Source organism: Lethenteron reissneri, chromosome 18 (assembly GCF_015708825.2).
Source record: "Lethenteron reissneri isolate LAM-NWPU_2019-01 chromosome 18, ASM1570882v1, whole genome shotgun sequence".
Taxonomy (NCBI): Eukaryota; Metazoa; Chordata; class Hyperoartia; order Petromyzontiformes; family Petromyzontidae; genus Lethenteron; species Lethenteron reissneri.
Window position 1 is genome coordinate 1,729,983 of NC_083796.1, and position 21,928 is coordinate 1,751,910.

At 53.3% G+C, this 21,928-nt stretch overlaps 1 protein-coding gene across 1 annotated transcript in view; it reads right to left on the bottom strand.

Moving 5' to 3' along the window:
• Window positions 1-21,395, bottom strand: part of LOC133343682 (RNA polymerase II elongation factor ELL-like) — a 34,063-nt gene extending 12,668 nt beyond the window's left edge. The window contains 7 exon segments of the mRNA XM_061553415.1: window positions 101-209; window positions 1,054-1,178; window positions 1,761-2,119; window positions 4,625-4,788; window positions 7,275-7,393; window positions 8,802-8,849; window positions 21,037-21,395. Coding sequence (XP_061409399.1) covers window positions 101-209; window positions 1,054-1,178; window positions 1,761-2,119; window positions 4,625-4,788; window positions 7,275-7,393; window positions 8,802-8,849; window positions 21,037-21,246 — 1,134 coding nt within the window. The 5' untranslated portion in view covers window positions 21,247-21,395.
• Window positions 21,396-21,928: the final 533 nt, after the last annotated feature.

A 21,928-nucleotide genomic window follows, 5' to 3' on the forward strand; every position in this document is an offset into this window, starting at 1 on the left:
GGTGAAGTGATACCTGTGTAGAGTGAGAGGTGACGTGACTATCCGAGCAGTGACAGGTGAAGTGATACCTGTGTAGAGTGACAGGTGCCACCGTGATTACCTGGGCTGTGTGGTTGGGTGGTCGGCTGGCCTCCGCGGCAGGACTAAGCCGAGGTTGCGGTGCATTGTGGGATAGGCCTAAGGGGGGCGGATGCTGCTGCGTCCCTCTCCTGTGCAGACACGACACGACACACAGGGCAGGCTGGGTCACGGCGGGGCCAAGCGGAGACGCAGGGGTCACGGTGGTGGAAGCAACGGCGACGGAAAGACCTTCCATCCTTACGTGGAACATCCAAGTCGGCGTTCAGTTCATTGCTTGTGCTAGGCCTCAGGTCATGAGATTAGGGTTTGGCCTGGGTCAGGGTTAAGACTAGGGTTATGTTTTGGTTTTGGGTGATGATTAGGGTTAGGATCAGGGTTCGGGCTATGTGTGTGACTCGGGTTGTGTGTAGGGCTGGGTGTAGGGCTAGGGTTCTGTGTAGGTCTAAGGTTATGTGTCGGACTAGGGTTGTGTGTAGGGTTGTGCGTTGGGCTAGGCTTTTGTGCAGGACCAGGGTTAGGTGTAGGCCTAGGGTTGTGTGTAGGGTTGTGTGTAGGACTATGGTAGTGTGTAGGGTTGTGTGTAGGGTTGTGTGTATGACTATGGTAGTGTGTAGGGTTGTGTGTAAGGCTAGGGTTGTGTGTAGGACTATGGTAGTGTAGGGCTGTGTGCAGGGCTATGGTTACGTGTAGGCTTGTGTATAGGGCTAGGATTGTGTGTAGGACTAGGGTTATGTCTAGGGCAGATGTTGTGTGTAGGACAATGGAAGTGTGTAGGCTTTTGTGCAGGACCAGGGTTATGTGTAGCGTTGTGTAGGACTACGGTAGTGTGTAAGGCTTTGGTTGTGTGTAGGACTAGGGCTGTATGTCGGGCTAAGGTTGTGTGTGTAGGCTTCTATGCAGGACCAGGGTTATGTGTAGGATTACGTTTATGACTGGGGTCGTGTGGTGCAAGGTTTGGAGGGCCGGCCTGACCGAGAGAGCAGGGCCTGCACGGCGCGTCGCTCCTCCGGCGAGTAACCCGGCCAGTCCGGCCGCACCTCCGCATAGGCCGCCTCCTTCAGTTGCTGCCGGCCATCCTGGCCCCTTGGTGCCGCCACCTCCACGGGCAGCCGGCAGAGGGGGTTCATGGAGGCGGGGTGGTGGGGGAGAAAGGGGCAGCGGGGTGGTGGGTGGGGTGTAGCAGACCACACCATTAGCACAGCAGTGACAAACTAGAAACAGGACGGAGGGGTTTAAAAACCCACCTGCTCTCCCGCAGTCTCATGGCAACCAACGCATTTAATCCAGTGGCTTTGGGAGCTTCACAAAATCTGCACGTCATCCACCAACCCCTGCCTCCAAGGTGTTTTTTTTGCCACCACTGTGCCCGGTTCACAATTGCCTGGCGAAGGTGGCCACGCTGGCCAGCTGGAACCCATTGCCCAAGAAAATTTGGGGGGAAAAAAAACGTGATATATAGTATGGAGTTTGAGAAAATATAGGAAGTGGGCCTATAAGACTTGCGTGTATGCAAAAATATTTGCCCGTGGGCGACACTGCCCGTGGTGGATACGAGTAGCATTCTCCACCAGCAGTGGCAGTGGGAGGCTCCTCTTGGCTCACGAGCGAGTGTCGTCATATTCTAGTGCCAGATGTTTTTATGAAACGGGCAAAAACAACTTCTCAAAACACCGCCTCACCTGCTCCAGGATAGCGAACACTTGCGAACGGTCACACTGCCCACCACCACCAACGCCACCAGCGTCCCTCTCTAGCCGTGCCACCAGCTCGGCTTTTTTGCAGGGCCGCAGCGCCAGGAAGTGCACCACACGCTCGCGCATGGGGCGCCGCAGGGCCTCCGCAGGGCCCGAGGAGGCGGCGGCGGCGGCCGCAGGGGACGCCGGACGGAGCGCAGCGGCGGTTGTGGCGGCGGCAGCGCTGTTAGTGCCGGCGGCCGGGGCCTTGCGCAGGGTGTTAGCTGGGTTGAGTGGCGCCGATCGCTTGCGCCCTGGGGCGAGGTCCATCAACTCGGGCGGCAACCTCCGAACGGTTCTCTTGCCTGGGGTGGTGGCGGCGGCAGGGAGGGAGGAGGGCGAGGGGTGGCGGTAACGGTGAGATGGTTGGAGTAGAAAAAACACGGCTGTTGTGAAGGGCCCCTTAATCGCGTGGGCCCTCCACCACCGACTTTCCGGGTGAATGAGAGGATCAGTGAGTGGGTGAGCGAGTGGGTGAGCGAGTGAGTGGGTGGGCGAGTGAATAAGTGGGCGAGTGAGTGAGCGAGTGAATAAGTGAGTGAGTGAGTGAATGAGTGGGTGGGTGAATGAGTGGGTGGTTAAATGTGTGTGAATAATTGTGTTCTTGATTGGGTGAGTGGGTGAATGAGTGGGTGTGTGTGTGTGAATGGCGAGTCTTCAAACACTTGTGCACCGCGTTACAATAAAATTTGTTTGGCTGCGTCGGGGTGTTCAAGTCAATTAAATACGCGGCCTAACATAAAAAAATTATAATCCATTGTGAATCTTAATACCGGTTGCGAAAAACCACCTACTCGTCAAGTCAACGGCGGTCATTTCCCTTTCGTCGTCGTTAGGAGTAATTCCTCTGCGGCCGTGAAATAAAGGCGGTAAAAAAAACGAACACGAGAGGACCGTGTCAGCCAAGTGACGCGCAGCCTGGGAACAAATAATTGCCTCCCCGGGGGAGGACGCGGCGTGCCAGCGTTAACGAGCGAGGATCCGTTACAACACCAGAGCTCGACCTTTGGCCCCCCCCGCTCTTAATTCGTGTCGCGGGGGTTTAAATTTGGGGCGTAATCGTTGGTCACGCGTCGGACGATGCTCGGGAACGCCGCGAGACGCCTGCGGAAACGTGCCCCGTCGCGCTCCCAGGCAATTGCTCAAATATTTTCAGGGCAGACGGCGATCCGTCAACGATGCGGAGAGGCGCCCGCCGCCGCTGCCGCTCACACTAATCCCTCGTGCGAGACACCGGACGAGAGCTGGGCGTGGTGGCGCGCACGTTCGCGTGTGTGGTGGCGTGGTAGTAATGGTGTGTGGTGGTGTGCGTGTAAAGTTGTGGCATGTTGGCGTTGTGGTGGCGTAGCGGTTAGCGCGACCTGGGTTCGATTCCCGCTCACGGTCGACGCCAGTGACAATTATCTGAACCGATCTTGGGCCCTCCTAGATCGACTCAGCCTCAAATGAGTACCGGTGTGGTGTGGGGTGACAAGGGCGATTGGGCATGGTCTTAGCCACACACCCCCTCGTGTGCTGCGCCGGCCTTCATAGGTGCTCGCTAACAGCAGTTGCCCAATAGCCTGTTAAGGGTATATGTGGGATCTTTGTCTTTGTTCCAGACATGCGTGGTGGTGAGGGTGGTGTCTGTTGTGTGGAGAGTGGAAGTGTAGTGGTTAGTCGTCCTCTCTGATAGCGAGTGAGTACTGTGCGGCAGTGGCGCGTTCCAAGTTGAAACTATGCCCATTATCACCGTTGTGATAATGTAGAGTAGAGATGTACGCAGTGCACGCAGTTGAGCGGGTGCAATTGAGGATGAGCAGGTGTGCGCGCTGGGGCAGGAGGTTGGCGCCGGGGAGACGGGAGATGGGGGCAATGATTAGGGATGAAAGAGTGCGAGAGGTACATGAGGACTCGGAATAAGGAGGGGTATATAAGCGGGAGTGTGCGTGAGCAAAGGGAGTTGTTCGGGGACCAAGAGAGAAGACATCGCCGCTGCTGCTCAAACCGTCAACGGGACCGCGCCCCGCACGCCGTCGCCGGGCGGGTGTTGGCCGAAGCCCCCGCCCGGGACAGACGGGTGAGTGGGTACGGGGCAGCGTAGGAGAGGGCAGCGGCGAGATAGGAGAGAGTCGGTGAGGTGCAGAGTAGGTGAGATGCAGAGTAGGTGAGAGCGGGTAGTAGGAGAAGCAGAGTGTGTGGTGACAGTGGAAGGCAGTCATAGGAGTGCCTACAACGGGTGCGAGAATAGGATTAATAAAGTGTAAGCAGGTGACCTATTACTCCGTGTGCGAGTAATTTCAAGAAATATAAAAGTTGCAAGTTGAAAAATTAAAACCTCACTATGAGGGCGTTATTATAGCAAGACGCAAATTGGCCTACAAGGTGGCCTGGAGATGGCAGGACAGTCAGAAAGTTGCAAGTGGGGAGCACAGGTGGTGCATCTGCCAGTCATCTCAGTTAGTCAACCCATGGCACGTGAGTCTGCCATATTACCTCGTGCCAGGAGCAAGTCTTTGACACTTCACGTGGCCTCAAAGTGCATCTAGCCTGGCACAAGCACTATTGGCGATGTCATCCCTACTTGGGCATGGTGCTGGCTACCCACCCCCTCGTGTGCGGTGCCAGTCTTCATAGGTGCACTTGCCCCAACAGCCTGTTAAGGCTATACGGGGGATTTTTGTCTTTGCATGCGTCTAGGTTGACAACACTGGGGAGACAGACGTGACCAGACAAGGTGCTGGCCACCCTTCCCAGTCACCGGTGCGCCTCGCTAACAGTCGGTGAAGGCTACGCGGGGGACCTTTGCCCTTTGTGTGGTGCAGCATCACCGTTGAAGGGGCCGCCGGGTTTGATGACGATGGCGCCGCGGCTGCGCGTCTCCTCCTCGGCCTGCGCCATGCGCTCGCGCGTCGTCTGGTACGAGTCGTCCGTGGCGCAGATCGTCAGCTTCTCCTGCACGGTGCCCACGCAGTCCAGCCGCGGCACGCCCAGCCTGCACACGCGCACACAGGCGAAGAAACCGCCCCCCCAGGTAGCCTTTAACAGACCGTTGGAGCAAGTGCCGTTAGCGAGCGGCAGTGCATGTGAAGGGTGGCACGGTGTGCTAGGGGGTGGGTGGTCGGCACTGCCGCCACGACCGGCTGCCTGTTTTTCTGCCCAGTGCTGAAGTTTACACATTTAAGGCTGCATCGACCTAGGGGAGACCCTGGACCGGTTCTGATATTCTCATCACTGCATCACTGGTGTTGGCCACGAGCGGAAATCGAACTCGGGTAACCGGGTTCGTAGTGCGCAAACTAAATCGCCACCACCCTGCCCCCATACAAACACACACAGGTATACATACACGCATACACAGGTGCTAATGCCCACGCACGCACAGGCTGTAACACATACATGCCCACACGGGTACACTCACACTCACACAAGGTTATAAAGATAGGAGCAGGTACTAACAAGCACACAGGGGTATAAACACATGCAAATATGTATGCGCAAGTATCAACACGCATAAATACACACATGCATGTATGTGCATGCCTAGGCACAGGCCGGAACGTACAGGCATAGTCACACATACCGGCATTGTTGCATCAGTATCAGCAGCATTACCAATTACGCTAATGCACGCAGGCGCCTTCCACTAATGTCTCAAGGCTCCTAATAAGAATAAGGAAAGGCCAAGAGAGAAGAAGCCAAATAGAATAAACGGATTTTATTTTTCGATTTAAAGCTTTTGTGACTGCAGGTATTCATCTTCTTGGTTCTTTCGGTAAAGTCACGTAGAAGGGAAATAATAAAATAATAAAATAAAACATAATAAAATACAATTCTCACGACGTTTCGGCCACAAAGCAAGCAGCCGTCCCTCAGGTGAAGAACAGGGCTGTCGGAAAGACAGCGTCCGAATGAAAGACAGCGTTGTGGCCGAAACGTCGTGAAAATTGTATTTTATTATGTTTTATTTTATTATTTCCCTTCTACGTGATGACTTTACCGAAAGAACCAAGAAGAAGAATAAACTGACTTAAGATGTGGTTTTTAGACGAGACTTATTATCGGATGAACGAATTTCCAACGGTAGGGAATTCCACGCACGTCAAGTGGCCGCGCTCACTCCAGGAACGCAGCCGGGGTCGAGGCACGCACAGAGCTCTTCTTCACAGATATCAATGCACGATGGGAGGAACAATCCTCTAGTCACGTTTTGCAAAGACATCAAACTTAGCGATAAAAAGTTGCTCGTATCATCACCACCACCATCATCGCTATCATTATAACCACGCTTATTTGTTTCCAGCCTTTACGTTTAATTTGTGTTTCCCGTCACCGTTTTGCGAAATGTTTTTTTGTCACTTTCTCCCCAGTTTAAAATCCAGACCGCGCTATCGGCGACGTTACGAGACGGCGAATCCATTCGGGAAAATCTCGCAGAGCCGCGCGCCACTCCATGTCGCAAGAGAACGGCCCACGGAAGCGGACATCGAAGAGCTACCACTGAGGTATATTCTTCAAGTGGCCTCTGGTGCACACCCAGTAGGGGGATAGGGGTGGGGGTGGCGGGGGGGAGCAGCACTTTCCCATCCGCTCTGACCAACGAGAATCGCACGACAGTCAAACCGATATTTGAATTCTCGGAGATGACATTCAGCTGAAGGAAGTGCAGAACCGCATTGAATGCGACAGTGTTTATTTTTTTGTCATCGGTGGGTGAGCAACACGAGACAATCGTCAAATCGCTAGGCTTGAGAGCGCGGTTTAATTGCAGGCGGTGGGCTGAAACCTGGAATCTAACCCACTCGGCGTCTGCGACCTCTTGAGCCAGCCATTGAATTCCTCTCCGTTTGCAGAAAGCGTTCGGCCCGTATTCTTAGTCGGGGCTTGTCTCAGCCTCGGGCATGGCTCAGGGCGAGCTGCTGGCTCAAAGCCAATGCTCACCCTGAGCAACGCTGTGAGCATGGTCCGTGTCCACGTCCGTCCAGTGCTCGCCGAGCTGCATCGGCTTCCGTTTGCCGAAGGAATGCGTTATGAGGTCGCGCTCATTACCCACAAGGTGCTTGCCACAAATGATCTCGTTGAGTAACATAAGCCATCATCACGCAAACTCCGGTCATCCTCGCAGCGGATTTTGGCTGGCCGTCACAGACGGTGGTCACCGCATCGCACGCGTTCAGATGCGCTTCTGCAGCCGTCTGAAACGCTTTTCGTTCCGATTTCAGGAAGCCACTGGAGCAATGCACTTTCACATCATCAGCTAGATTGAAAACTCATTTCTTTAGAACTACTTCTTGTGTTTAGTTTGTTGTCCTTCCCCTGCACCTCAGATTAGCACGGTTGGCTACGTACGGTGCGAAAGACGTTCAACATACATATACATACATTCCCACAAGGCAGAGCCAAGAGGCGAGCCGCGATTACGAACGAGAGCGGTTCGGTTGCGAGCTCACCCCTCCGTGCGCGCGGCCGGTGGGGACTCACCGGTCCACGTGCTGGTGCACACAGTCAAAGCTGCCCTGAGCCCCGTCCCGCGAGCGGTAGATGGAGAAGGTGCGGAAGCCGCTGGGGCTTTCGGACAGCGGCACAGGGATCTTCATGTACTACGGGAAATGCAAAAAAACTCTTAACCGGGGAGTGGCACGGCCCGGTGACATCTGTGCCATCGAGTCGGTGCCAACCACACAGGGTGGTGCCTGCCGAGCGGTGGTGGAGTGTGGTTGGCATGGCTTGAAGTGGGGTCCCCAGTCCAAGTTAACCCCCCTTCCACCACCCCCTACACCCCCTCTTCTCCGTACCTCGGCGCCCGCGGTGCAATTGTACCGCCTGCACACTCGGGAGCTACGCCATTGACACCAACCCAGCGGTCAGGTAGCAATGAGCACACTGCCGAGTATATTTCTAACCACGGCTGGCACCAACACCATGGACCAGTTGGCCGTTAGTGATGCCAGAGAGCATCGTGGCTTTGGCTCGAACGGCCCTGGTCATAGGGCGAGTGCCGTGCAAATCAGCTGGCAGTGAAGGTCTACCCTCCTCCCCTGCTGGCCGCCCAGGCAGAAGTTTCCAGTGGGACTGGTTTGGCGACAAAATAGTTTTGCATCTCTAGTTGTTGTTGTAGTCATCGTCATCATCACCACCACCACCCCTCGGGCCACCACCCTCTAAACACAACCAACACCTCCACCCCACCCCCCCTAGGAGGTCTAACAGCTGTGAGCAGACCACCCCCCACACACCCAGGTCTCCTTTGTGATGTATGTTATGTATTTATCTAGGAGAGCCACACCGAGTCACAGGACTCTTGGTCCTGCTGCTGCTGCTGCTGCTGCCACATTGAGGCTTTTATTTTTTTAGTTGTCAAATAATGATGAATTGCGTTCATTATGCACGTGGCGAGTAAACTGGCGTACCCGGAGAAAACCAAGGCCTTGTGTGAGAGGGGGAACACTCTATCCCGTGCCACGAGTTCACATTATGAAGCCACTGGAGTCATGCACTTTTAAATCTAGATTGAAAACTAAGTTCTTTAGAACTGCTTCTTGTTGTGTTTAGTTTGTTGTCCTTCCCCCGCACCTCTGACTAGCGCGGTTGGCGACGTACAGTGCGAAATAAGTTCAACATACGCACATACTACTATACACGCCACTATAAACTACACTACTCTACACCACTCACTAGACACTCCACTACAATACACTACACTGAATCATCATTTCTTTAGAATAGTTTTTTGTGTTTAGTTTGTTGTACCTCCCCCACACCTGCGATTAGCACGGTTGGCTATGTACAGTGCGAGAGAAGTTCAACATACGTACGACCAAACCCCCCCCCACCGCCCCCCACAATGACCAGTGTGGTGAAGTATGGTCAAACAAACTCCAGGGCAGGCAAACAGATGGACAAGGCGCTCTGAATTATGGTGATTGTTATTTTTAGCGACGTTCTGGCGGCCACCAACGGCTGAGTGGGGCGCCCATGTGAGATGGAGGTGGTGATGGAGGTCCTTACCCCCTTGTCTCCTCCCAGACAGATCTTTGGCTGTGGGGATGAGGCTCCCTGTGGTGGGGAAAAGAGGAGAGGAGGGATTGGGAGGGAGCAGATACAGGGGGGAGGGGGTAGTGTTTGGACATTCATTATTCATTGATTAATTAACTTCACTTAAATTCCTTTCAATAATTGTGTTTAGTCTTTCGAGTCCCGATTATCAGCATCACAAGACGAAGAATCTATTCGGAATGCGCACAGCAGGGCGGATCCCCTTCTTGTTAAGAGAATGGCCGGCAGAAGTGGACATCACAGAGCTATTTCTGAGCGACCTCTGATCCAACAGAGCGGAGGGCAGCACTTTCCCATCCTGCCCTGCCAACCGAGAGCAACGTTCGTCACATGACGAACATCAAACTGATATTTTAAATTCTCGGGAGGTGGAATTAAGACAATTTAAGAAGCCTAATTTAACACGATTATACCGGCCTGAGACCGTAAAACTCGCTTGACTTGAGAAGGCCGAATTAATCACAGACGTCTCTGCCCACCCCCCACTGACCCACAGCTGCGTTCATCACCAAGATGATGTGCAAACAAAGACAAGCTCCCCCGTATAGCCTTAACAGACTGTTGGGGCAAGTGCTGCCTGCGAATACCTATGTAGGCCGGCACGACACACGAAGGGGGTGGGTGGCCAACAACCAAGCCTCGCCGCCTTTGTCTCCCTCACGGCAATGTTTAACACATCGCACCAGGTACTCATTTGAGGATGATTCGACCTAAGGGAGGCCCAGGACCAGTTCAGATAATCCTCACTGGTGGTGGCCGTGAGCGCGATGCGCAAACACGCACGCTTGCACACGCATGCTGTTCCCATGCCGTCAGTCAATTCAATCAGCCAATACACAAACACAGGGAGGAAAACCCCATGAATATGCACGGTGAGATTTTGTGCAAATGCTTTCCGACGTGCGTCTCGTCTTTGGAACGGATTTAATCGGCGCAGATCGAGTCGTGGAGGCGCACCACGAGATGGCGATCAACGTGGTGGCGTGACGTGGTCAGCCGGCCAAAAAGGCTTCTCCGTAATAGCGCCGCCGGGGGGGTTAGTGGCAACGCTTTGGCGAGCCAGTCCGTGAAATTGTCAAGATTTTATCGAATTACAACACCAAGGTTTGATGTAAAAACGTTCTTTTTTCCTTGCGTATTTGTTTTGTTTTGTTACGACAGTTATTGTAGTCCACTGCATTTGGATGGACGGTGCTTATGCAGAAAATGTAAAATAAACAAACTTCGTCTAAAGAAAAATGTAACCGCCGGGTGATTTAACACCCGAAACCAAAATAACCTCGGACGTGCTTGATTTAGTCTATTACTATTAAACTATATATTTTATCTTACCAGGTAAGGCCCACTGAGCTGTATAGCTCTTTTTCAGAAGCGACCTGGCGATGGCATGGCGATGGGGAGGCCGTCATTCAGCAGTGAATTGACTTTAAAGGGTTGTTGCATGCACACTCGGTCAAGCAGACAGATTGTTTAGTCTCGTCCACACTGTGCTCATACCGCTACCAACACACTGTGCAGGTCAAAACAACACACCCACCCACTCACTTACTCACCGACTTACCTACTCGCTCACTCACCCACCCACTCACTCACAAAGCCACTCACCACACTGCAAGCACAATAAGATGCTCACCCACCCACTCAATCACTCACTCACTCACCGAACCACTCACCCACCCATCACAGTGCAGGTCACAACACTTCTATTTTTCTGCTTCTACCCTCACAATGCTCCACTGTGGAATCTCCTCCTCCCATCATCGTCGTCTTTTCCCCCCAAAGCTCTCACAACATTAACCTTCCTCAACTCAAGAATACACGTGTTCAAAACTATTATCTCTTACAACTTTGATAATACTGTAAAAAGCCGTTTAGTGACGGTCATTCGATCTTTTTGAGCCTTTGCTCTGCAACTTTATTCAGAAAAAGGAAAAAAGTGGTCCAACATTTCAGGCAACAGCCCAACTTCAGAGCACAGAAGAAGAGGGGGTGGGGGGGCAGAGTGAAACTCGCCAAACTTGTGGCTGGCAATGCGCGCGCTAGCTTTACAGCGCGGGGAGGCAGATTTTCTCTACCTCCTATAAAAGCGCCGAGTCTGTGTTTCCCCGAGGCCGCGTGGCCAAGGTCCACGGGCCCACGTCACAGGGTGCAGATGGAGGCAGCTGCGCTGGGCGCAGCCCCCGAAACCGCTCGCGTCAGCTGATGCCGGATGGCGCCTCTACGCTCGAGCGAACCCAAAAAAGGGGGGTGCTTTGGACTTAACTTGGGGTTTGACAGTGGCTTGGAGATGCTAAATGCCTCGCTTGGTATTCAGGAGGTCGTGGGTTAGATCCCGACCCGGACGCCTGTACGTGGATTTTTATCCGGGTCCTCCGGTTTTTCCCTTCACATTTAGAATCAACATCACGCCTTTAGAGTATTTGGCTGCTATAAATGTCCAGATGATAAGCCACTTTGTTGAGGTATCATTTGTGGCCAGGTCACTCCTGAATAAAGCTATGCAGCTCAGTGGGCATTACCTGGTAAAAATAAAGTTAAAATAGTTCAGCTAACTCTGCCACATTGACCGGACGTGCTGTAAGAAGTTGGCAGTACCCACACTTTACCCCACCACGGGCAATCACAGCCAAACTGCGGTGAACCCATTCGTGTTGCTGGGTGGACAGAGGCGGAGGGCGTTGTGGGGGGAGGGAAAGGATTTGGGAAACTTGCCCCGTTGTGACAACTGCCGCGCCTGGAGGTCGTCTCGGACCTGCGACCTCTGGATTGCCAGTCCGGTGCGCTGCTAACGATTAACGTCGCAGCGGCAGCTTAGTCATAGATGTTAATTGATTAAATGACAAGTAATTAGGGCCTCTATACACAACGCAGTGGGCTAAATGGCTGACGAATACGAGCATTACTGTACAGGTGGCGTCTCAAGCTCAGATAAAATATATAATTATTGGCCAGTCAACCCATTACCGACAGCTCGTTAGCCGTACAATGAGTCATGCACTCCCCCCCTCCCCCCCCGTGACTCCATAAATTATGCCCATTGGAAGCCCAGGCGATGATTCAAATCAGTAGTCGATTCTCCTTTTGTCACTCATTATCCACACTGTTCAACCACCACGACTGCATGTCACAGCAGCACACCCGCCCGCATAACCACATACTCTCTCACTCGCTCGCCCACTCACCAGAACCCACTCACCCTCCCGCTCATACACCCACTGACTCACCAACTCAGTCACCAACCCACTGACTCACCAACTCAGTCACCAACCCACTGACTCACCAACTCAGTCACCAACCCACCGATTCACCAACTCAGTCACCAACCCACTGACTCACCAACTAAGTCACCAACCCACTGACTCACATATCATTCACCAACCCACTGACTCACCAACTCAGTCACCAACCCACTGACTCACCAACTCAGTCACCAACCCACTGACTCACCAACTCAGTCACCAACCCACTGACTCACCAACTCAGTCACCAACCCACTGACTCACCAACTCAGTCACCAACCCACTGATTCACCAACTCAGTCACCAACCCACCGATTCACCAACTCAGTCACCAACCCACTGACTCACCAACTAAGTCACCAACCCACTGACTCACATATCATTCACCAACCCACTGACTCACCAACTCAGTCACCAACCCACTGACTCACCAACTCAGTCACCAACCCACTGACTCACCAACTCAGTCACCAACCCACTGACTCACCAACTCAGTCACCAACCCACTGACTCACCAACTCAGTCACCAACCCACTGACTCACCAACTCAGTCACCAACCCACTGACTCACCAACTCAGTCACCAACCCACTGACTCACCAACTCAGTCACCAACCCACTGACTCACCAACTCAGTCACCAACCCACTGACTCACCAACTCAGTCACCAACCCACTGACTCACCAACTCAGTCACCAACCCACTGACTCACCAACTCAGTCACCAACCCACTGACTCACCAACTCAGTCACCAACCCATTGACTCACCAACTCAGTCACCAACCCACTGACTCACCAACTCCGTCACCAACCCACTGACTCACCAACTCAGTCACCAACCCACCGACTCACCAACTCAGTCACCAACCAACCGATTCACCGACTCAGTCACCAACCCACTGACTCACCAACTCAGTCACCAACCCACCGACCCACCAACTCAGTCACCAACCCACTGACTCACCAACTCAGTCACCAACCCACTGACTCACCAACTCAGTCACCAACCCACTGACTCACCAACTAAGTCACCAACCCACTGACTCACATATCATTCACCAACCCACTGACTAACCAACTCAGTCACCAACCCACCGACTCACCAACTCAGACACCAACCCACTGACTCACCAACTCAGTCACCAACCCACTGACTCACCAACTCATTCACCAACCCACTGACTCACCAACTCAGTCACCAACCCACTGACTCACCAACTCAGTCACCAACCCACTGACTCACCAACTCAGTCACCAACCCACTGATTCACCAACTCAGTCACCAACTCGCCCACCGACCCAGTCACGAGCCACAATACAGGGCACAACACTTCTCTCTTTCTGCTTCGTCCCTCGCCACTGCTCCACTGTGGAAATCCTCTCCCCCTCCCCCATCGTCTCTTACCCCCCCCCCACCAAAGACATTGTAATCACCGTGCAAATTCCCCAAATTATTACCATTACAACTTTGACAGTGCTGTTTGCTAGTGGCCGTTTGATGTTTTTGGGCCTTTGGGCCTGTGCTCAGCAACAGTCTAAAACAAATACAGTCGACCCTTGTGCATCATCGCCAAATTTCCCCATCGCAGCTTCGATATGTCGTGGGGTCGGCAGAAGAAATTAAATGGGAATATTTTGGGAATATTTTGGGAGTTTTGCGAAGGCCGCAGACGACACGTGAAAAGTTGAGTAACTCAGAAAGTACAGTACTGTATAATATTAATGTATTTTATATTTGATACCATAAATAGACCATTTTTTTAAAGTAAAATTTCGTAAAAAGTTAAAGCAAAGGCTGCAAATGTAGAGACAACTTAAAAAGTTTAGTAACGCGAGGTGCTCGCTTCACTCGCCAAGGGGACCAAAACATTTCGCGTGGTTTTTCCAGATCGTGGGGGGCCTGCCCCCCTAACCCCCCGCGATGTGTAAGATTCGACTGTAAAGAACCCTTGCAGACATCACAGGTGCAGAAGCACGCATTCATTCATTCACTGCGGCACAACAGAGAAAGTGTCAAGGCTGTGTCAGAGCCCACAGATGAGGTGACAATGAGGCGTTACAGACGATGAAGAGGTCGCAATACCAGAGGTGGTGGTGCTGTGTCAGAGACCAGAGGTGGTGGTGCTGTGTCAGAGACCAAAGGTGGTGGTGCTGTGTCAGAGACCAAAGGTGGTGGTGGTGCTGTGTCAGAGACCAGTGGTGGTGGTGCTGCTGTGTCAGAGACCAGAGGTGGTGGTGCTGTGTCAGAGACCAGAGGTGGTGGTGGTGCTGTGTCAGAGACCAGAGGCGGTGGTGGTGCTGTGTCAGAGACCAGAGGTGGTGGTGCTGTGTCAGAGACCAGAGGTGGTGGTGCTGTGTCAGAGACCAGAGGTGGTGGTGGTGCTGTGTCAGAGACCAGAGGTGATGGTGGTGCTGTGTCAGAGACCAGAGGTGGTGGTGCTGTGTCAGAGACCAGAGGTGGTGGTGCTGTGTCAGAGACCAGAGGTGGTGGTGCTGTGTCAGAGACCAGAGGTGGTGGTGGTGCTGTGTCAGAGACCAGAGGTGATGGTGGTGCTGTGTCAGTGACTCGAGGGGGGTGTCAGAGATTGACAGTTATAGCCATCCTGTGAAAGCACCCCCCCCACCCCCAGCCCCAACAGCTGCAGGCAGACACAGGATGGATATTTTATTCTATTCTGAGAGACTCGTCGAATTCCTCAACTTTCCCCTGGGGGGCGGGCACAATTGCATGGGATTTTAGTTTGACGAGTAAAGCAGTCCCCCCCCCACCCCCTTAGCTTCGCGACGCAAGGCGTCGCGTGCGTAGCAATTGATGCTTTTCAATTTGCAGAGTTGCGACGGCCGTCGACGTTACCGCTCGCGGACGCGATTTGCCGTTCACCGCTATGTCAACGACGACGACAGCAGAAACCACACCGGATCGATTCCACTGTTGGAGAGTGCAATTTTGGATGAATTCGCGAAGCGTCGCGACAATTCACCGACATCTCCGGATGGGGAATGTTCACCATCATCATCGTCATCGTCACCATCAGCCACGATCAATCCACTGCTGGATGAAGGCTTCCCCAAGCCGCCACTGAACATCACCAATGCACGAATTGACCTCGTCGCTCCATCTCCTCCGCGATGGTGGATGTCCTCTCCTTGGCTGCCACTCTCCCCTAGACTATTCTCGACCATCTGCCATCGTCCCCCTCCTCGCCGTGACATGTGTCCTGCCCAAGCACTCCGCTAACTTTTCTGAACACTTTAGGGACGGGACGGTAAGCATCATCTAATAAGAGCATCAGGATGATGCCGCTGACGATGAGAATAAAGTGTCTTTCAAAACGTCAACAGTAAAGAGAAGTCAAGGTAAAGGTGCAGCCCTGCAACGTATTGCTCACGCGCCACTGCTGGCAGAAGGAACGACGTTTAAAGCGAGACCTCCCACCGCCGCCATTTGACCATACTTCACCGGCTTGGTGCGGGCTGGTAAAGCAGGAGGGAACCCAGGACTGTTACAGGAATCATTCGTCACTAATGGCAATCGAATTTGGCTCACCGGGTTGCATGTTAACTGCCTCGCCTGGTATACAGGAGGTCGTGGCTTCGATCCTGACCCTGACGCCTGCTGCTGTACATTTGGAGTTGGTGTCTCTGTCTCTCCCCCCATGGGTGCATGGATTTGTCTACAAGTCTTCTGGTTTTCCATCCACATTTAGAATCAACATCACGCATTTCAGAGTATTTGGCTGCGATACATTTCCACGTGATAAGCCACTTCGTTGAGCTGTGTCATTCGCTTCTGAAAAATAGCTATACAGCACGGTGGGGCCTAACCTGGTAAAATTAAATTTAAACCACAGTGCCAATGGGTTGATGTGGGGGGGGGGGGAGATATTCCTACCCATACTCTCTCCCCCTAAACGACAGTTTAAGTCTTAAACACCCCTCTCGTCACCGTGATGGGACAGAGTATTACAACCACACACACACACGCGCTAAACCCAGCTCTCCTTTCTTAACTGGGGCTGGATCATCGCTCATTCGACGTGTCCATCCGCATCACCAATTGCAGCAATTAAGCAGAGCAAGCAGCTATTTATCGTGAATTCATCTGACCGTCAGTTTTTACGCCAACGCCGCCGCGATTCGAAGGCCATTTAAGTGGCTTTCAAAATTATCTAAAACGAGCGGGGGACGAGAGATAAGGCGATGCAAATAGTATTGCGGTTTCTGTTCGGTTGGCTGCGAATTTTCCCAACGCTCGAGAGTGATGTCACTTGTTGCATTACACCGCCACAGGCGCGCGTGTACGCACGCTCGCACACGCGTGCGTACACACACACGCGCACGCGTGCGTACACACACGCGCACGCGTGCGTGTGTGTACGCACGCTCGCACACGCGTGCGTACACACACACGCGCACGCGCGCGTACACACACACGCGCGCGTACACACACACGCGCACGCGCGCGTACACACACGCGCACGCGTGCGTACACACACGCGCACGCGTGCGTGTGTGTACGCACGCTCGCACACGCGCGCGTACACACACACGCGCACGCGTGCGTACACACACGCGCACGCGTGCGTACACACACGCGCACGCGTGCGTACACACACACGCGCGTACACACACACGCGCGTACACACACGCGCACGCGTGCGTACACACACACGCGCGTGTGGTAAACGCACACTCAGCAGAAATGTGGAAATGTAAGAGAAGGGTTTTCAGGGGGATCGCTTTTGGCAGCTATCTCACCGCTGCGGTCACGTACACAGGAAGGTGACCGGCCGTACACACACACACACAGAGGCTCAACCTCGGCTATTAATGCGTTAACAACGGACCGACGGACACAAATACAAAGATCCCCCTGAATAGCCTTTAACAGACTGCTGGGGCAAGTGCTGTGAGCGAGCGCCTATGAAGGCCGGCACTGTGACACACGAGGGGGTGGGTGGCCAGCACCACGCCCGGCCACCTTTATCTCCCCAGTGGTGATGTTTACACACCACCCAAAACTGAGTCGACCTCGGGGAAGATCAGGACCAGTTCACATGATCATCACCGGTGTTGGCCATGAGCGGGAATCGAACTCGGGTCGTCGGGTTCGTAGTGCAGCGCGATAACCACTACACTCCCGCTCCCAGACGGAATCACACACACACACTTCACGGCACGACTACTGCGATCGTGGCTACAGTGTACGGGTACAAAGGTTCCACATTGCAGGATTGTATTTTATACGTCCGGCCAGATGGTGTATTCTTGTGTTGAATGTTTCATCCTATTTTAAACCAACCATCATCGTCAGCCCTGATCGATTGGTCCATTCCGAGTGATCGCCCCCCCCCCTCCCCCCGCTGTGCCGTGTCCTGCCCAAGCTCCACTCTTCGTAATCGTTTGGACGTCATGAACCTGCGTGTTCTCCGATCAGCGTGTGCTCCTAATGTTCGTCTCTCGATGCTATTTCGAGACCCATCTCTCTCTCCGCGCTTCTGGGAGAGAACTTTGCGGGGTTTTTGTTCTGCGTTTTTTTTTTCCACAAAGGGCCGCACCAACAACGCGGTACGGTTCCATCACGGTCGAAGGCGTCACGATGGCACTCCAGTGACGTCACCGTGACATCACTGCCGACGATTTTCTTAATTAAACGCCCGTTCACGTGACATCACTTGAGCGCAGTGGCCGAGTGATAATGACGTTAAAAGTAGTTGTTTTCCTTTTCTACGAAACCTCAAATAATGTGATACCTCCACCACATAAATCTTTGGCAAGCATCAGCAGCATAAGGGCTGTTTGTATTTTGTGTTGCGTCCCCCCAATTTAAATTATCGCGCACAATTGGCACTAGTCGGAGTGGCGTCTGTTTTCACAGGGGGTGGGGAAGAGGGGAGGGATTCAGACTGGGCGTGGGACACACAGAGGTCACGTGATTTACGCGAGGCTTGAGCCGATTAGGATATGCAGATGGTTATTCGAGTCGAGGTCGTCTGAAGATACAAAAAGACGTCCTTCTATAATTTGGTTGACTGAATCTCGGGGCAGAAGAGATGCGAAAACACGGGGACAGCCCAGAGAGACGCAGAGTAACACCGAGACAGGGAGACCAGGAACACATTGGCACACACGGACACACAATTATAAAAGTCAGAGACATGAAAAAATATATATAAACAGAATAGACAAGTATACACAGTAAGAATAAACATGTGAATAGTCAGGCTAAAGTGCAGTAAGACGCATTATTATCAGACACACAGATGGATACGTACATAAGATCCTGTACACACAAAGACACAGTCATACAGTAAGGGAGAGAACACACTAACACAGACACTCAAACATGTAGACATACATAGAACACAAACTCACTCAAACATGTAGCCATACATACAACACAAACTCACTCAAACATGCAAACATACATACAACACAAACTCACTCAGACATGCAGACATACATACAACACAAACTCACTCAGACATGCAGACATACATACAACACAAACTCACTCAGACATGCAGACATACATACAACACAAACTCACTCAGACATGCAGACATACATACAACACAAACTCACCCAGACAAAGCCTACCGTACACATTAAACCAACCCACAACATCCGCCATTCGCGACGAAGTCACGGTGACGTCACCACAGAATTTGTACCAGTCTAGGTGCACTTACAGAGTACAAAGGGGCAAGTGCTGTTAGCGAGCGGCACCTATGAAGGTCGGCACGGCACACGAGGGGATGGGTGGCCAACACCACGCCCGGCCGCCTTTGTCTCCCCAGTGAGGATATTGACACACGCGCACTAGATACTCATTTGAGGTTGAGTCGACCTAGGGGAGGCCCAGGACCGGTTCATAAAATCGTCACTGGTGTTGGCCGTCAGTCAGCGCAGCACCCTAACCCCTATACGACCGCTCCCCCTTTAGAGTGCACACAGAGAGTACACACAGAGTACACACGCATACACATAGACCCACAAAAACACCACAAATACGCACACTTACGTACACACAAAAGCTGTTTAACACGAATAAAACATCCCCCGTATAGCCTCAACAGACTGTCAGGGCAAGTGCTGTTATAGCGAGCACCTATTAAGGGCAGTACGGCAGTGGCCACACCCGACCGCCTTTATCTCCCTAGTGGTGATGTTTACACAGCACTGGGGAGACAAAGGCGGTCGGGTGTGGTACAGTATTGGCCACTGTCGTACTGCCCTTCATAGGTGCTCGCTAACAGCACTTGGCCGAGTAGACCAAGGGGAGGTCCCTAGCACAGACACAATCTCACACACACAGACACTCACCGACACAGACACACACGGACACACACGAAGACACACGGACACACACGAGCGAACAGACACACACACACGGACAGACACACACGGACAGACACACTCTCACACACACGGACAGACACTCTCACACACACAGACAGACACACTCTCACACACACGGACAGACACACTCTCACACACACGGACAGACACACACACAGACACACGGACAGACACACAGACACACTCACACAGACACACTCACACAGACACACTCACACGGACAGACACACGGACACACACTCTCACACACACGGACACACACACTCACACACACGGACACACACTCACACGGACACACACTCACACGGACACACACTCACACGGACACACACTCACACGGACACACACTCACACGGACACACACTCACACGGACACACACTCACACGGACACACACTCACACAGACACACACACGGCCACACACACCCTCACACAGACACTCCAACCCTCAACAGCCGCCATTCCTCATTACTCTCCATGACCGCGTCGACGCAAGGGAGTTTGTACCAGGCTTGGTGGCACATCGAGACGACAAAGACGCATACAAAGACATGCACACATACAGCCAGACACTCAATCAATCCACAATCCACAACAGCACTCGCCATTACGTAACGGTGACGCGCTTGTGCCAGGCTAGGTGCGCTTCCGTAGCCGCAATCAAACAACCGCTCTCCGCCAGACACACACTACACATCCACACACACACGGATACAACACCCACACACACACGGACACACTACACACACACACGGATACAACACCCACACACACACACACGGACACACACATACACACACGGATACAACACCCACACACACACACGGATACAACACCCACACACACACGGACACACCACACACACACACGGATACAACACCCACACACACACACGGACACACACATACACACACGGATACAACACCCACACACACACACGGATACACACACACACACCACACACACACACGGATACAACACCCTCGCCCACAGACAGTCAACACCCCAATCCACAACAACAGCCGACATTCACCTCCGCGACGGTGACGTCACCAGAGCGACTTGTGCCAGGCTAAGTGCGCCTCTACAATACAACACACGTACCCAACAACAACAGCAGCCACCGTTCGCCACTAACACGACGACGTCACCACCAGAGCGCCTTGTGCCAGGCTAGGTTCACACACACACGTAGACAACTTCCAAGCGAGTCGCTTGTCCTGCCCCGCCACTCACTCACCCACTCACTCACCACTCACTCACCCACTCACCCACTCACTCACCCACTCACTCACCCACCCACTCACTCACCCACCCACTCACTCACCCACCCACTCACCCACCCACTCACTCACCCACCCACTCACCCACCCACTCACCCACCCACTCACCCACCCACTCACCCACTCACTCACCCACTCACTCACCCACTCACTCACCTACTCACTCACCCACTCACTCACCCACCCACTCACTCACCCACTCACTCACCCACTCACTCACCCACTCACTCACCTACTCACTCACCCACTCACTCACTCACCCATCCACTCACTCACCTACTCACTCACCCACTCACTCACTCACCCGCTGTGCGGGCGGCGTCTCCAGGGCCCGCAGCGCCGAGTCGGTGAGCTTGACGAGCAGCACGGAGCGCCTGGAGCCAGGCCCCACGGGCCGCAGGGCCCCCCCTGCGCCCGGCAGCAGAGCGGCACCCCCCCCGTGCCGCGTCGTCCACTCGTCCTCGGCCACCGCCGTCTCGTTCCCTTGCTGCTTGGCCCTGTGCGGCGCCGCCATCGACCCCCTCGTCCCTCCTCCTCCTCCTCGTCGTCGTTGTTGTTGCTGATCGTCCGCGGTGACGCGACCGCTCCACTCACCACTCGCTCACCTCGTCCACTCGCCACTCGCACTGCCCTCTGCGGACCCCCACCCCTCGCACGGACAGGGGAGGGATGGGGCAGATGACGTTGTCACGGCTGAATTACATGACGTCACTCGCCTCACTCACTACTTCCCTCTTTCGCAATCCATCACTCACACGAAGCGATAGGGATGATGACGTAGGGCAGAGTTTATTACATGACGTCACTCGCCTCACTCACTACTTCCCTCTTTCGCAATCCATCACTCACTCACATGAAATGATGGGGAAGATGACGTAAGCCAGAGTGTATTACATGACGTCACTCGCCTCGCTCACCTTGCCTCACTCTCCCAATTCCCCACTCACACGAAGTGATAGGGATGATGACGTAGGCCAGAGTGTATTACATGACGTCACTCGTCTCGCTCACCTTGCCTCACTCTCCCAATTCCCCACTCACACGAAGTGATGGGGAAGATGACGTAAGCCAGAGTTTATTACATGACGTCACTCGTCTCGTCGGTTGACGTTTGTCATTCACACATAAGCCCCCCCCCAGCTCCGCCCCACCGATATATATGACGTCACTAGCAAATTCTGAAGTTAATTGCGTCA